This window comes from Musca vetustissima, unplaced genomic scaffold (genome assembly GCF_032173495.1).
Source record: "Musca vetustissima isolate MV318-11 ecotype Yass unplaced genomic scaffold, APGP_CSIRO_Mvet_v1 utg15283, whole genome shotgun sequence".
Taxonomy (NCBI): domain Eukaryota; kingdom Metazoa; phylum Arthropoda; class Insecta; order Diptera; family Muscidae; genus Musca; species Musca vetustissima.
In genome coordinates, this window is record NW_026888801.1 from 41,814 (window position 1) to 60,217 (window position 18,404).

At 35.1% G+C, this 18,404-nt stretch overlaps 1 protein-coding gene across 1 annotated transcript in view; it reads right to left on the bottom strand.

The window, feature by feature from the left end:
• Positions 1-17,953, bottom strand: part of LOC133336614 (uncharacterized) — a 57,083-nt gene extending 39,130 nt beyond the window's left edge. Inside the window, 1 exon segment of the mRNA XM_061544896.1 lies at positions 17,884-17,953. Within this exon segment, the coding sequence (XP_061400880.1) occupies positions 17,884-17,924 (41 nt within the window). The 5' untranslated portion in view covers positions 17,925-17,953.
• Between the last annotated feature and the right edge of the window lie 451 nt (positions 17,954-18,404).

Consider the following 18,404-nt stretch of genomic DNA (forward strand, 5'->3'; position numbering starts at 1 on the left):
GCACACAAGAATGTCCCTACAAAAATTCAAGAGAAAATCTCAAGAAGATATATCCGATTTATTGTGTCAGCTTTAAGTGACGGCAAGAGTGATTCTTAAACCATAAACGCATTTTTCTCCAAATAGTGTTTTTGCGATTGGCGCACACGATGAATCAAAAAATAGGCGAATTTCCAAAAAAAAAAAAATTTTAAATAAATAAATAAAATATGGGTCCGCCGTTTTATTAATTTTAGAGCGAAGTCAATAATCCTACTTCATACGAGAGCCAGACATGTACTCTTTCTAAAACCGTTGAAATTTGCGGATTCCGATGTTCCAGTGAGGAGTTATCATGCCCGCCATGAAAAATAAGGGCTTTTCTTTAATCACCAGAAACAACAACAACTATACATTTTGGAATAAAAATTCCCCGATTTCGCAAATATCTTGCTTAATAATTACAGACTATAGGGGATCTAGTAAAAATAATTCGTGTACAACATACTACATAATATAGATATAACAAATATACCCCTTTGCCACTCATAACATATTCACAAAGGCCGTTTATCCCCACAAAACAAATAATTCGACCCCAATATTTTATGCCCAGTGTAACTATGGTCTGTTCCCCATGATTATACTTATTTGTTTATATTTTGTATCAAAGAAAAATCCTTTACAGGCACTCTATGTGGGAAAATATATTGTATTTTTCTCTGTCTTTTCCTCTATTTTTGTTGGATTTTATTTTTATGCAAATACCAAAGTAGGAAAAACATAGAGAAAATCTCTACGAAACAAATGCCTAACAAAAATCTTTACCCACATACAGACACGAATATCTAGTGTAAAATATATTTGTATAAAAATCTAATGCTGGATAATATTCTAGTTGTTCGTTGACAGCTTGTTTTCCATTTTTTCTTGTTTTGGTTTCTGGTATAACACTTCAAATCACACACAACTCATATTTGTTGTGAAATAATAGGGGACATAGCCTTAGAAGATTATCTGTAAATTTCAACAAACAACAACAAATAGACTTAGTCAAGATGTAACATAAAAAAATGAAAGAAAGGAGACAAACTGTGTTATCCTTTTATCTTTGTACTAGATGCCCTGCAAATAGCCGTAGGAGTTTGTAAAATGAAAAAAAAAATGGTAAAATGGACGAAATCGTAGAAGAAGTCATAGGCGAATAGAATAATTCTGTTTTTGTCACAAAATGTGTCATTTATTTATGTAAAAAAAAGTGTTAAGCTGTAAGATCACAAAAAGGAAAAGAATTAAGAAAATATGTGTCAGATTACTTCGTTTGGGAAACGTGCACATGTGAGTGCTTACGTATAATGTGGCAAACTGACATTAGAAACATTGTACATGTTCCGAATTGTAGGGATTCTAAATCTACAGAGTAGTTTTAGAGCCGAAATTTATTGTTGAACGGCCCTTTTCTCTTCTTGCGATGGGACGTCACCGATTATGGTTTATCGAAATCGAGGAGGTCCATATAGATGCCGTCATTGATCGTGTTGGGCCGATTCCCAACAAACATGTTTTCCAATTTGCTTGAAATACGTTCCCACAATAACGAAATTTAGGAGGCACCAGTAAGGAAAGTAGTAAAGTGGAACTGGGCCGACTATATGATACCCTTCACCACTTTGGGTATATTCTACATATCGAAAAACGACGGACGAAAATATAGACGGGAGCTATATCTAAATCTGAACCTATTTTCACGAAACTTTGCACACATCATTCTAGACTTAATTCAGTACGCTATGCCAAATTTCGTGCAAATAAAAAGATTTCTAGGGACTTTAGTGGACTATTTACCTAAAATCGGGCGAACTTATATATGTGAGCTATATCTAAATCTGAACCGATTTTCACGAAACTTAACACACATCATTCTACACCTTATTGATTACGCTGTGCCAAATTTCGTGCAAATCGAGAGATATATAGGGACTTTGGTGCACCATTTACATTAAATCGTTCGAAAATATATATGAAAGCTATATCTAAATCTGAACCTACGCCAAATTTCATCCAAATCGGATTATAAATGCGACCTATACTTTGTTCACAAAAATACATGGACGGACGGATAGACGGACATGCGTAAATCTCCTCAAAAAGTGATTCTATGCATATTCTCAAAAAGAACCATGTGTCCATATTGTTTCTTTTTGCCTGTTACAAACATATTCACAAAGACATAATACCCTATACCACAATGTGGTGAAGGGTATAAAAATGGACCAATATTGAACAATTTTCCATTTCAAAATCCTCAAAACATCGAATATCGGGAGATACGTTATAGGGGACTTTCCTTGTATTCGGATAGACCGATTTCCATAAATCGACTCTAAGTACATAGTAAAAATTTGAATATGAAGCTACTTAGTTTCCTTCTTCAAGTTACAAACATTTGCAAAATGACAGTTATAATGCCCTATACCATAGTGTAGCAAAGACATAAAAGTATAAAAATACGACAATCGATACGTCAACAATTTCCAATAGATGGCTTTTCCTCTGTTGTTACGATATCATAACAGAGCAAACAAAATTAAACATTTTAAACGCTATATCGCAAGCTCTGTTTTGCCTGATTCCCCTGGATATTTTTTCATAAACTATTCTGACAAAATGCATTTTGTCGAGTCTTTGCGGTTTCTATGTCTTTGAGTGTATTGTAGGATATACGAATTTACCCAAAATCCCATAATTCACATTTGATTTATACATTTGTATTGGATAATGTGATATATTTATATTTCTCTTTCCTTAAGAATGTATTTACTAATCCTAAAAAGCTCTCGGATTTTCACTTTCTAACAACTTCAACCCCAAACATGTCCGTCCCGTTAGTCACCCACACACACATACGTGACACATATGTGACATTTCTTTATGCAAACACACCGAGTACATAATTCTCCTCCACTTCTATTCATCACTTCAAAGTAAATGACTTCATTTTTGTTTAAGTCAACACTTCACTGCAAGATGTGAAAGATATGAATTTCCATTAAGACATAAGAAAAGCATGAAGAAGGAAAAAAACAACAACAATAAAAGAAAATCTCCTTTAGGACATTATGTATTTACTGGAAGTAGGTTTTCAGGTTGTCATGCTAAGAATACTGACCCATTTCTTAAACAAAAACTTTGCAATTGTCGTGACGTTAATGCTTTTATAATAGCCAACATGCATGTCTTAAAATTTTAGAGAACGAAAGAGAAAGCCCTGACGACATGTTGTGTTAAGATTTTTTTAAAATACTAATAGGTCAAATTTGTGGCGATCTGAATTTTTTGTTTTTATTTTTAGCCAAATAGGAAAAAATGACATGAAAGTTAAAATTGTGGGTATGAAAATTCCATATCGTTTTTGCCTTAAATGTGACATAAGAAATTAACAATGTATTCGGCGAAATGCCTTAAACTCACAAATTTGGACTTGGAGTAACAAATGGAGAGTAGAGTGGGAGCTCTTTAGCGTTTTTGCAATTCAACACATGTACAAAAAGAACTAAACCATCTACCATTGAGTAATAGAGCTATAATTTTAAAATGTATAGCTGTATTCCATATAGAGTATACCACAAATTCCTGAAATTTTGAAATATTAGATTGGGGAAAAATAAATTCATTATGTTTATATGCATTAAAACTTCCCAACCAAGATCCAGAATTTGCTGGCGAGTCACTGTAGATGTGTGTGCCCCATTGTTGTCCTGGTGGGAAACGACACCTCTCGTGTTGGCCTATTCTGGCGAGTCACTGTAGATGTGTATGCCCTATCGTTGTCCTGGTGTGAAACGACACCTCTCCTGATGTCCAATTCTGATCGTTTCTGGACAATTGCTACCTTCAGATGGTCCAGTTGTTAACAGTGGAGATCAGAATTTAGCGTTTGATCATATGGAAGCAACACATAATAAATAATCCCCTTCCAGTCCCACCAAATGCATAGCAGAACCTTCCTGGACGTTAGTCCTGGTTTGGCCACCGTTTGAGGTACTTCACTTCTCTTTGACCACGATCGTTCTCGCACAGTGTTATCATATGCGATCCATTTCTCATATTTAGTACTATTAATGGCAGTTTTTGATAACGGTTTGACAAGTTTATATTCTCGGTTTAAACAAATTTAATTTTGTATTTTGATTTTGTTCGAACCTATACTATAAAATTGTAAGTAAAAATATCAACGATTTTTGGAGATATAGCGGATTTAATGTGTTAGCATCAAGTGACAGCAAGAGGGCTTCTCAAACTGTAAAGGAGTTTTTCTCCAAACAGCGTTTTTGCGAATGGCTGGCACGATAACTCAAAACCTAATAACCCAATCGATTCCAAATTTGGGACGTTTCTCTGTGAGTGTATAGCTATCCTATGAACTAGGATAAATCCAATAGGTGAAAATCGATCTTATTATACTAGTATTGGTCCTAGACCCACCTTTAAGTATACCGATCGTCATATCTCGACTAACTCTTGACTAGAGTTGATCTAGACATGTGTGTCCGTCCGTCCGTCTCTCCATTATAATTTGTAAACACATGATAACGGGCCATGAAATTTGGTTTTTTATAGTCTTATATGGTAACAAATCTCCCTGCCAAAATTATTAATATTCGCCACCTTTAGGCGTGGTCCCATAAACCCTCTTTATTATACCCTCCAATGAAGTATATTATTGTTTCTGGTAAAGATCGGTTAATATCTATAAAGTATATATATTCTTGATCAACGGTTTTTCTATGACGATTTAGCCATAATTATGGCCCAAACGGTATTTTCGCGAGTGTGATTTTTACGAATCGCTGAAAGGGGATCTTATTGGGTAGATAAAAATTATAAATATGTCTGTTTTAATAATAAGGGTACCAATTTTCGGTATTTTGAGGCTCTTGAACGCGTTTTCAGCCAAATTCGCTGAAATTTGGTACTTTGTGTAAAAAATAAAAATTATAAATATGTAAATTTTTTGTGGCGTATATATTTACACTTCAAGTATTTTGGGGTTCTTGACCTTTAAATTGATACCTGAAATTTGCTACATTGAGTTCTTATGTACTCGAATGTCCACAAAAAATTATAAATATAGGTCCATATTTACAGGTGCATATAACGGTACCTCCTAATTTTATTATTTTGGGGACCCATTTTTCCACCGAATTAGCTGTAATTTAGTATTTTGAGTTCTTAATAGGTCCCAAATCTCTCCTCTTGGTTTCTTGTTTTTTTATAGTCTTATATGGTAACAAATCTCCCTGCCAAAATTATTAATATTCGCCACCTTTGCGTGGTGATGATCATATACCCTCCACCATAGTATGGAGGGTATATTAGTTTTGTTTTTCCGTTTGTAACGCATCGAAATAATCATTTCCGCCTACAAGTATATATAATGATAGTAAAATTCTATGACGATTTAGCCATAAAGGTACCCCCCAATTTCGGTATTTTGGGGTTCTTGAGTGTGATTTTCAACCGAATTCGCTGAAATTTGGTACTTTGAGTTCTTATTGGGTAGCAAATCTCCCCACTAAAAATTATAAATATAGGTCCACTTTTTCGGATAGCCCCCATATAAGGGAACCCCCAATTTTCGGTATTTTGGGGTTCTTGAGCGCGTTTTTCAACCGAATTTGCTGCAAATTGGTATTTTGCTCGTATATGCTCACTGGTACCAAAAATTTTTAATATTGGTTTGTGGTAAAAAACCCCCTTTTTTATATTAAAATATATTTTTGAAAGGTCTCTGATGTAATCATTTCACCTGTGGAGGATATCGAGATAAACAAGTAGAATTTTTGATAATGAACTATAACCCGCATTTAGACCTAGCCCCTGTATGGAGGTTTCCGATATTCCCATTTTCGAATTTGAATTAAAATTGGAAGAAATTATAAGATGGACAAAGTTTGGATCAAAAATTTTTTTGAAACGGATTTGAGAGCGACCAATATTTTTAGCCACATTTTCACCGTGTTAAATTCCCTCAAAATAAATCTGAAGGTATAATTATTCATTAAAATTTTTTGAATTTTTTATTTTTGTTTACATAATTCCTTTTTAGAAATGTCGGTATAGGTCCAGTTTTTGGTATGTTCCCTATATTTTCATTTCAAGTACCTGTCAGTATATCTATGGCGTGGTCCCATAAACCCTCTTTATTTATATATTAAACTAGTTATTTCATTTGTTCCGCGTTTTGTGTTTGTTTCTAGGACTCTGTTGTAATCATTCTACTTGCGGAGGATATCGTGATAAACAAACTAGAACGCAATGTTCGAACTATATCGGTCCGCAGGTAGGTCTATATTTAACGAGATGGAAGGTATTCATAACTACTCATGCTCGGTAATAGCTACACGATGCAATCAATATTGGTCCCGCTTTATGTATAGCCTCCATGTACGTGCTGATACAAATTTGCTTCTGCAATAACAATTTTCATATATATTCCGCGAAAATATTTTTCATCCTTCAAGAACCCGAAATGCCAAATGAAACGCATTGCACATGGCCATGACACCTTCGATATACATAAAATGGGTTTGAACATTTTTGGCAATTTATTTTTCATCCTCCAATAACCCGGAATGGCAAATTTCACCAACCATCGATGGAAAATGGTCCTAGGACCTTCGAACACACATAAAATGGTTTGGAACCTTTTTATATAGAGACATTGCCAAAACATGGACCACTATAGACAATATTTTGACAAGATGTTTTGCACAAATTCAAAGGGGAATGCGTCTGGTACTATGAAAATACCTAAAATTGGGCTATACCTTTAAAGGTATATGGGGTTTATGTGAAAACATGAATCTACATTAAAAATTCTCTGCCAACAAGTTTTTACCTAGTAATAATCCGGAATGCCATACTGTAGCCACTTCAGGTGGAAAATGCTGCTAGGATCCTGAAAATACCTTAAATAGGTCGTAACCTTGAAAATAATCTGCAAAAATATTTTCCCGCTCTTAAAGAACCTGGAATGCCAAATTAAAACGCCTTGTGTTGAAGAATGCGGCTTAAACCTTCAAAATTTTAAAATGTAATGTGGGAGCTTACCGAAACGTGAATCATATTTAATATTACACATCCTTAGTGTGGTAGCAAATATATTCGACGTGTCAAAGCTTAATGCGATATCTATCCTGATTCCGACATATAGATGGATAAAAGTATTCGACACCGATTTTTCTGGTTAAAATTGAAAGAATATACAATCCTCCCTAGGGTGGAGGGTCGAAAAAGAAATAAATGTGTAAATAGAAGGCATGTTTAAGACTTCTGAAGATAGGATTCCTGTATAAGAGTTATTTGACTTCAATAATTATATAACTTTTTAAACCCCACCCTAAATAAAATATATAAAATGTTTACACGTCCTTAAACATTAATAGCATACCTCGTGAAAAAAAAAATCCTTTCAACCCTAACATCATCATTAAAAACATGTTTATATGTGTTAATGTGTTACACGTCTACAAATTTGCGTTTTATGTCGCTGTTGTTGTATTTTTTTCTGTTTTTAGTTTTCTACATTGAATACAACACCTTAAGGCGACAGCAGTAAAAGTGGGAACACTCCTTATAGCGTGTCATTAAAACAGGAGAAGTTATATATATGAAGATGGAATGCAGCAACAACACACAACCCTTTTTTTATCTAAAAGGTATTTAACGACGGCTACAACAGCAACAAAAATACTCCACATTGAAGGAAGTACCTTTTTACTGAAAGTGACAGCCTATTTTCAGCATGACACACTGCTCTGCTCACCACTTAGAAAATAATATGAAGTAATAAACTGTGTCACTTCCTTTCAAAATGGCTATGGCATGACACACTGAAATATGGGACTTTAGCTGGAAAATAACGAAAAAAGGATATTTTTGCACATTTTGCCTACTTCTTCCCGAATGGTTACCCATGGGAGAATACAAGTAGGGCTTTTTTCTCTGATACTCCGTGGTGTGGAGTGTGTGTCATGTTTGTCATACTCCGGTTAGTTGAGTTAAATGACAGTTTTACCATATACACCACATTTACTTTATTCCTCCGTATTATTTTCCTTTTTCCAACACGTCTTTCGAACGTCTTCAAACCGCCTGTTACACTCAACCAAACCTTTCATGTTACACTCCACTCAAAAGTGTTGACTGACTGACATTCTTGATATTCCCTTTTTTATTGTCGTCGTCATCGTCTTCTTCTTCCTGCTAAATTATAGGGAAATAAAAATGTGTAACATGTTATTTACGGGGTAATTATGGCAAATACACAGGCATTCAATCCTTCAGACACACAAACATAAAGTGGACATTTTTCATTAAAATATGACACCGTCAAGAAGAGAGAAAATACTGCTACCAAGAAGTTTAACACTCGAGAAAAAGGCATGTGTAGATTCCGCAAGAAGGAAAGGTCTTAAAAATATGATACTTATGATACTTCCTTTTCATGTTTACTTACTTCCGGTATGATATGCTAAGTGGAGGTGGGATAGTATTTTGTGGGCGAAACAAAAATTAAATGAATGGGGAACAAGTGTAAAAAGCATGAAGTCCGTGAGAACCGAATATACATATACCACGCCTAGTGTGGGTCCATAAAAAATATTCAAAGCCTTGTTGCTACTTGAAAAATATTATTTAAAAATCCACACATTTTGTTGGTCCATTAAACAATATTATTTCAACCAGTAAGGAAAGAAGTCGGACGGGGCCGACTTCACCCTTCACCACTTTGGGTATATTCAACATACGTCGCATTTTTGAAGGATCGGAAGTAGTGAAATTGGGCCCATAAACATATATTTCTACAACCTATACTAAATTTTTCATTTGGTCAGATATAGAGTTGCTTCTTACAATGGGACAAAATTATTTAAAGCATATATCAATCGGACACCCGTTGATTATTTGAACACATATCTGATAAAAATGAGGAGTTTGATGTACCATTTACTTAAAATCGAACGAAGATATTTTTTAAAAGCTATATCGAAATCTAAGCCGATTTCATCGAAACTTTGTCGCAGAATATCGGCCACATTTTGAGTTCTTGGTGCATCATTTACTTAAAATCGGGAGAAAATCTGTATGGTAGCTCTATCCAAATTTGAAACGAATTCAATAAAACTTTCTACATGCTAGGTTATATAAGTTATATAATTTTGGGTCTTTGCTGCACCTTTTACTAAAAATCTGACGAAACTTTATATAGGAACTATATCTAAATCTGAACCGATTTCAACATAACTTGCTACACGTTATCTCATAAAAACTTCAATAAGTTGTGCAAAATTTGGTACACCATATACGTTAAATCCCTATATATCTTTCGATTTCGTGCAAATCGAAAGATATATAGGGACTTTGGTACACCATTTACGTTAAATCGGACGAAAATATATATGGAAGCTAAATCAAAATTTGGACCAATTTCCAGGAAACTTAACACACATCATCCTAGACCTTATTCTGTACGCTATGGCAAATTTCGTGCACATCGGAAGATATATAGGGACTTTGGTGCACCTGACCCGAATTTCACGAAACTTAACACACATCATTCTAGACCTAATTCAGTTTGCTATGCCAAATTTCGTGCAAATCGGAAGATATATATAGGGACTTTGGTACACCATTTACGTTAAATCGGACGAATATATATATGGGAGCTATATCTAAATCTGGGCCGATTTCCAGGAAACTTAACACACATCATTCTAGGCCTTATTCTGTACGTTATGCCAAATTTCGTGCAAATTGGAAGATATATAGGAATTTTGGTACACCTGACCCGATTTTCACGAAACTTAACACAGATCATTCTATACCTAATTCAGTACGCTGTGTCAAATTTCGGGCAAATCGAAATATATATAGGGACTTTGGTGTACCATTTACATTAAATCGGACGAAAATATATATGGGAGCTATATCTAAATCTGGGCCGATTTCCAGGAAACTTAACACACATCATTCTAGGCCTTATTCTGTACGTTATGCCAAATTTCGTGCAAATTGGAAGATATATAGGAATTTTGGTACACCTGACCAGATTTTCACGAAACTTAACACATATCATTCTAGACCTAATTCAGTACGCTGTGTCAAATTTCGGGCAAATCGAAATATATATAGGGACTTTGGTGTACCATTTACATTAAATCGGACGAAAATATATATGGGAGCTATATCTAAATCTGGACCGATTTCCAGGAAACTTAACTCACATCATTCTATACCCAATTCAGTACTCTATGCCAAATTTCGTGCAAATCGGAAGATATATAGGTACTTTGGTACGCAATTTACCTTAAATCGGACGAAAATATATATGGGAGCTATATCTAAATTTGAACTGATTTTTCGTACTTGGACCGAATAATTGACCTATGCCAAATTTCATCCAATTTGGATCATAAATGCGACCTGTACTTTGTTTACATTTTAACATCGACAGACAGACGGACGGACGGATGGAAGGACATTCATAAATCGACTCAGAAAGTGATTCCATGCATATTCTAAAAAGGAACCATGTGCCTACCTCGTTTCCTTTTGCCTGTTACAAACATATGCACAAAGACATAATACCCTGTACCACAGTGTGGTGGTCCATGAAAAAATATTCATTAAAAAATATTCATTAAAAAATATACGACATGAAAAAAAAATATTCTTTAAAAAAAATCCACGCCTTGTCTTGGTCCATGAAAAAATATTCTATAAAAAATCCACGCCATGTCTTGGTCCATGAAAAAATATTCTTTAAAAAAACCACTCCTTGTCTTGGTCCATGAAAAAATATTCTTTAAAAAATCCACGCCTTGTCTTGGTCCATGAAAAAATATTCTATAAAAAAATCCACGCCATGTCTTGGTCCATGAAAAAATATTCTTTAAAAAATCCACGCCTTGTGTTGGTCCATGAAAAAATATTCTTTAAAAAATCCACGCCTTGTGTTGGTCCATGAAAAAATATTCTTTAACAAATCCACGCCTTGTGTTGGTCCATGAAGAAATATTCTTTAAAAAAAACTATATTAGGAATGGACCAAAACAAGGCTCAATGAAAAATATTGCTAAGAATAAATTTCGTAGTTCGCCTTATCCAAACCCCTGTGTATTATTCCCAGAACTTAATTGTCCCTTCAGAAATTTACCACGTGAACGGAACCACATAAGATTCATTTTATTTCCCCCCTCAATATTTTTTTCGCAAGTGTAAACAAAACAGTGTTTCCTCTTTTTTTCGGTAGCCCATCATAAATACGACAATTTCCATTTCGTTAGGCATAACTGCTGAGGCGTTTTAAAAGTAATTATTGTAAAACGTTTACAGTTTTACTAGTGAACGCAACCAGAACTCAAACAAGACACTAAATATTTGTTACACATACATACAAACAAACAAATATGCACGCACACATAGATGTGTGTCAATCTTATGGGTTCATATTTCTTCGTTAACTACAGCGGAATGGGGCATAAGCGAAAAGGGCAAGTGTACACCTTTAAGGGTAATTTTGCAGAAAGTATATATTTCATAATAAGTTCGAAAACAGAACGAAGGAATGAATGAACGAACGAAAAAAACTCATCCGGTTATAATAACACAGTTTGTTATTGCCACTTATATTGAGTGTTGCAGAAATACAACAACAACAAGAAAACGCTTTCATTGGAGCACTTAATAACATTGTGTGTATGTATGTGTGTGTGTGAATAGAGGTGAATTATCGCACTACAAGGGGTCGTCAAATTATGGTGTGAATGCAGTCACCATTTTACAACAGAGGGTTGCACGCCATAAACCGAAACCAAAAATTGTAAGAAATGGTTGTGGACAATATGCTTGACCCAGTTCTTGCCTTGGTATTGTTGTTGTTGTTGCTGCTGCTCTTGCTTCTTAAACCCCATACATAAATAAAAGAATGCTGCATAACATTCAATCCTGGGGTGTGGCCTGTTATCAATGTCAAGGAATATATTGGGCAGAGGCCGGAAAGGGGTAGAAAACCAAACTTTTTTCATATTTAACGATAAGCTCAGAGAACAAAAAGAAAAAAAAAATAGTCAGGTACGTCGTAAACGCTTAATGGAAAAATATGTTGCACGTGCAAGACATTAAAAATTGGGGACAACCCAACACTCGTCGAAGTTATGCAAAGCAGTTTGTGTGTGTGCGGGGGCGTGATGGTAAATTTCAATTCAATTTATGACTAATATGAAATTATAGTTTTGGAGCTAATTATATGGAATAGAAATTGAGTGGGGAAATTATGAGAGGGTAACTGTATGAGCTTTGAGGTGAAGAAATTAACTGAAAAGACGTTAGCATGATGTTTTAAAATGCTTAGTTTGTAAAGATTGTAGAAAAAATAAACAGTGCCTTAAATCGAACAGAACATCGTGTCTAGGACCTTTGACATATCGAAAATAATGCGAGATGTTTGAAAAATACGCCTGAAATCCTCAAAATATCGAATATTTGGGCTACACCAGTTTTCGATATTTTGAGGATTTAACCCAATTCGAACTCAAAGTACTCGGTTGAACAACGAATAAAATAAACTATAAATCAGTGTCCAAACCAACCAAAGCAGTATAATCGGAGGTGGCCGACCATATGATACCCTACACAACTACGATCCTATTTAAGGGAACCCCCCCATTCTCGATTTTAATTTTTCAAGATTTTCAATGGGCTGGTAAATCAATACCAATGCTTGTTATGGTTTGTAACTTTTCACATATATTTTTGAAGATTTAAAAGAGAAGAAAAATAATTTACAACAAAAATTTGTTATTGTTTTTTATAATTACAGCCTGTTTTTGTAAAATTCCAAACGAACGAATTCGAGTGACTTACGACCAAACTCCTTGGTTTTGAAAAATATGTCATTTATTTTTGTTTTGAATTGGAAAATATTTATAAACATAAATAAAGGTTTGGTCGTAAGTCACTCGAATTCGTTCGTTTGGAATTTTACAAAAACAGGCTGTTAAAGAAAAGACCTCATTTTTGATGGCGGGCATGACAACTCCTCACTGGGACATTGGAATCCAAAAATTCCAACGGTGTTAGAAAGAGTCTGGCTCTCGTATGATCTAGGATTATTGACTTCGCTCTAAAATTAACAAAATGGCGGACCTTTGAAAAAATATTTTTGGAAAATCGCCGATTTTTGACCAAAAGCCAAGTTAAAAAATAAGGAAGATCTTCACCGATTGGCTTTACCCTAGTTCATACGATAGCTATACACTCACAGAGAAACGTGTAAAAATTTGGAATCGATTTGGTTATTAGTTTTTGAGTTATCGTGCCCGCCATTCGCAAAAGAGAAAAACGCGTTTAAAGTTTGAGAAGCCCTTTAGCCGTCACTTGATGCTGTCACAATAAATCGGCTATATCTTCAAGAGTTCTTGAAATGTCCAATTGAAATTTTGTAGGGACATTCTTGAATTAGTGTAGATTCGAATTGAATCAAAACAATTTTTGACCCCGAGAATGGGGGGTCCCCTTAATATTTCACAATATTTGCACTCTCCTGATAAAATGTCAATTGTTCCTCTGTTTCATCTTCCATTCCCCTCCAGAATTCATGTCAAACAAATAATCCCAATTTCATGTGCTGAATAAATTAGGACTGGAAACATGCGCCTAGTACGGTCTATTTTGAAGATTTTACTCAAATGTTCCTACTTTGTCTTCGTCCGAAATGAGAATCTTACAAAATAATTCTGCTGTCCTCAAAGTCATACTTTTCGCCCATGTTTCATGGATAACGACGCCCAGCTGGGAATGCTGACTTTTGTACTACGACAACGACCCTGGTCTCAATCCACCCAGATCTGTCACATCAAAGCTGCATCGGCCACATCGTCTAACGAATTATTGTGTTCCTAAACTCAAGAGGCCCATAAAAATAACGCTAGAGGTAATGAACAAGATAGCAGAACTTGGCTTTTGAGGATTGAAACGCCGATGGCACATCCGATCGTCTGTAATATTTTCTCTTTCCATAACAGACTCGACTAAACTGCATTATCAGTCCTTCTACCTAAGTTTCAACTCCTCTTTAGGCAGACTTCTAGTTTTAGTCCGCCTGAAATATTTTACAACTTCAGGTTACTTCACTTGATTTCATCAACAAATATATTTCTCATACTGCATCCACTTGTCTATAAATCGACTCCCTTACTCGAGTCGCCCTCCTTCATTTCGTCTGCAGATATAATTATCGGGCTCGGCACCAGATTAATTCCACATATATCAAAGTCATGTTGCAATTCGACTATAGGAAGACACAGAGATTTTGACTACAATCCCAAGTTTTAAAGTTACCCCGTAGACTATAAATATAAATGAGTTTTATGCCTTTTTAAGGCGAAGGATCATTCATGTAAATGTTTTTATTTATTTCTCTTTCGACATGAGCTACATGATCTCTGGATTTTCTTTTCATTGCAACCTCGATCATGTAGCTCATATCGAAAAAGAAATTAATAAAATGAACCTTCGTCCTAAAAGGCATATAAATCTTTACAAATGACAATTACTAAGGACACATGATGATATTTTATAATAAAAAATTCGATCACGGAGATTTTGAAACATGTGCTTTCATTTAAAGCCCTAAAATATGCAATTTTATTGATTCGACTTATACATAATTTCATGGCCATGTAATAGGGAAAATGTGGATGATTGCCAAAATCCAATTAAAATTACATTGTTAGCCCAGCTAGTTGCCTCCAGTTCGTAATTTACAGTAGTGTAGACAGTCACCAAATTTAGTGAAATATAGTTACCACCTTGTGATCGTTCAAAAGACACAAACCGTAATTGGTGTTAAGCCAGACTATAATAATTCATACGGATATTCTCCGCGGTATTGTGAGCACTTAAGAACAGTGTATGATGACTTTACTCAATCATTCTTGGACTAATATCTATGTGAAATACAGCAAAACACGTAGGCTTATTAGTCTGTAGTCAAGATTACACCCTGTAATCTAACCCAAATATATCACATTTTGTAATAGTAATACACTTATTCATTGTACCAACCATCACTAAAATGTGTCTTATTATAAGTGGATTGTACACAAATATGTTTAACCAAATTTTTTACACACTTCCTTTAAAAATTTTTTGCTAGCAAGAATATACCTCACGTTTTTATCTGATATATGCCGTTATAACATATTTTTTAATAATTACTTTTGCATACCAACGTATTTACTGCGCGCCGGGTTTGTTGGCTACTATTTTATACATTAAGCCCACAGTAAGACATTCACGAACATTCGTATTATTCACGACATCCGTATTACACGAAAATACATTTCCCTTCTTAAAAAATTGGTTTTTGTGAACTCCCACAATCGACCTATTGAAATAGTAGGTTAGATGTGGGAGATAACGAAAACATATATTAAAATAGTACATTACTTCAGATGTTTACATACAGATGGCGCTCTATATATTTAATAGTAATGTAGAAACATTACCAATTTGGTAGGTACATGATAACCCGTAATCGACCCATAGCTACCAAGAAATTACTTTTTCTACATCTCCCAAATCTACCCTATTATTTTTCAATTATACCAATTTCTTTTTATTTTTCTCTGAAATGTAGGTTTACATGAAAACATTTTTTTATTAAAAAATATTCTATGTATTGATATTTGAACAACTTTACTTCACAACCTTCCTGAGACTATTATTACTCCCCATTATTATTTATCTAAATGGCATTTTCCCAGCCTTTGTGCTTCAGCATCCATGGTTACATAAACAATGCTCCTACATCTCAAATAAAAATAAACTACCCACTTCAACATGGGTAATTGCATATCATAATACCAAGTACGTTAACAATGGTTGGCATTTAAATTATTTTTAAGGTTTTTTGTTCTGTTTTTAATTTTTCCACTTGAAATACAGTAAGCACCCACATCGTTCGGCACCCACATCCACATCGAAATACCACCTTCATTCTCTTCTTGTTTTTCTAAATCGAATCCATATCGAATCGTTCCATCTCATCACATCGTAACGGTTTGTTTAACTTAACTGTCCGCACTGTTGTGCATAACAAATACAAGCTCAAACACTCGTACACACACTATTACACTTTGCCGTGAATAGCTAGTTAGTCCTGCTGTTATATGCGCGATTGCTGTGGCATGTGTTGCGGTAATTAAGTTTATTTTTTATTGTTATTTAAAATTGCCGCACAGATGAAAGTGAAATACCATCGATGGTAAAGTTGTACTAAACGTTCTGTGGATGAGAAACTAAATCGAATGGAAAACAGTAGTTGCTACACACATATACATTATGGAGATTCCTTGTGGTAATGCGCGCTGCACATTTATTCCATGAATTTGAAAATAACTATAGTTTTCGATTCATTTGCTATTTGTTGATGTTTTCTAGTTATGCCAATTAATGGCTACAAATTAACATAATCCATTATAATTAGGGGGTTTCCGTATAATTAATTGAGGTAATTTTTACTATGGCAAATGGTTGCTCAAACGTCACTATTTATATACTTCGATATGGGTCGGTTAAAAGTGTAGTCATGCAAGGTTCTACTTCTCATTATAATGATTTTGAAAAAAATATTTTTTAGAAATCTAAGCTTATTACATAGTTGGCCCATGAAAAGTATTGTTTAAAAATTTCCAAGTATTCTAACTCACATCTCAGAGACAAAGGGTTTAAGGAATAATAAAGAAAGGGGTTAAGGAATAATGTAGAATGTGACCAATAACCGAAATACAATTGCAAGTTTAGCGATAAATTGGGATCTGTGTTATGATTTACACGGATATTCTCCATCGAGAGCAAGTACTTATATTTTTTAGGGTAATAACGGCAATACTGTAGAGGACTTCAAGTCTGAGTATAACGGCTGGAGAAAAAAATGAAGGCATACTCTCGATGCTGTAGAGGATGTAAGGTTTACTTTTGAAGCCATGAAATATATAACATTAAAGCATTAACGTTTTATTGGTGATCTCCCAAATTCGACCTACTTCTTCCGAAAAGTAGGTAGATATGGGATATTACGAAAGATCCCACTAAAATTCGGCTGCCAGTTTATGTGTTTGTCCGCAGAGGGCAGTGTGAATATTTTTACCATAGTCTAGATACACTCGAAACTGTGATGTTATGTATCACCCTGTGATCGATACCCAAGACGTATACCCCTAATGGTGTGAATGATTTTACACACACCAAATTGTGCTGTCAAAAGGGTAGGCATTGATTCTTAATTGTATTATTGGCGGTCTCCCCTATTTACCCTACTAATTTCTACAACCTATTGTTTGCATTAAGTTTTTAATCCTACTAAAATTCGCCTGTTTGTCGTCAGAGGGCATTGTGAATATGTTTACCACAGTCTAGATACACACCAAATTGTGCTGTTATTGTTCACCCTGTGGTATACAGCCTAGACATATAATATTACCGTAGTTTAGACACACACCAAATTGTGCTGTGATCGAGAGCGTAGACATTGACCCTTAATGGCCAGAATATTTTTACCGTAGTTTAGACACACATTAAATTGTGCTGCTATTTAGCACCCTGTGATCGAAAGCATAGAATTTGACCTTTAATTGTATTATTGGCCGTCTCCCATATTTACCGTACTAATTGCAGATTTCTTCAATTTCCTTCTTGCATTACATTTTTTGGTGAAGATGATAGGAGACTTCCAAGTTTATTTAAACCCCGTTTTTTTGCATAATTAACCCTTATCGGGTATAACTTTGCTTTTACAGAATGTAAACCTATCTATTTCCTTTTAAATTTACTTACAAAATATCCAAGGGTAATTTCACCGAACATTCGCCGCGCATAATTGAGGCTGCTGTTGATGAGGCTGTCGCTGATGCCGAAGTTGTTGAGCTGCTGTTGTGATGTTGCTGGTGGTGGTGACTGTGTTGGTTTGTTGTACCGTAGTTGGTGATGTTCGAGGAGGTTGTGCCGCCAACAGTGTAACGCTGTTGATGATGGAAATTGTGGCTAGCAGATGATAGTGAAGTCGCAACTGATGATCCCGCTGTTTGTGGCTCCTGTTGCAATAGATGCTGATGTTCATGTTGTTGTTGGTCTCGGTGTGACTGGAGATGATGATGATGGTGGTGGTGTTGGTTACTGTAGTATTGGCGCGTATGATGAGACTGTGTTGTGGCTGGCTGTTCCTGTTCGTGGTGCAGCTGTTGTGGTGGCTGTTGATCCAATGATGTATAATGATGACTGCTATTGTCGGCAACAAATGTCGCACTATTGCTGCTGGTACGTCTTTTGGCAGCTGTCATTAAGGTGGCCGGGACAAA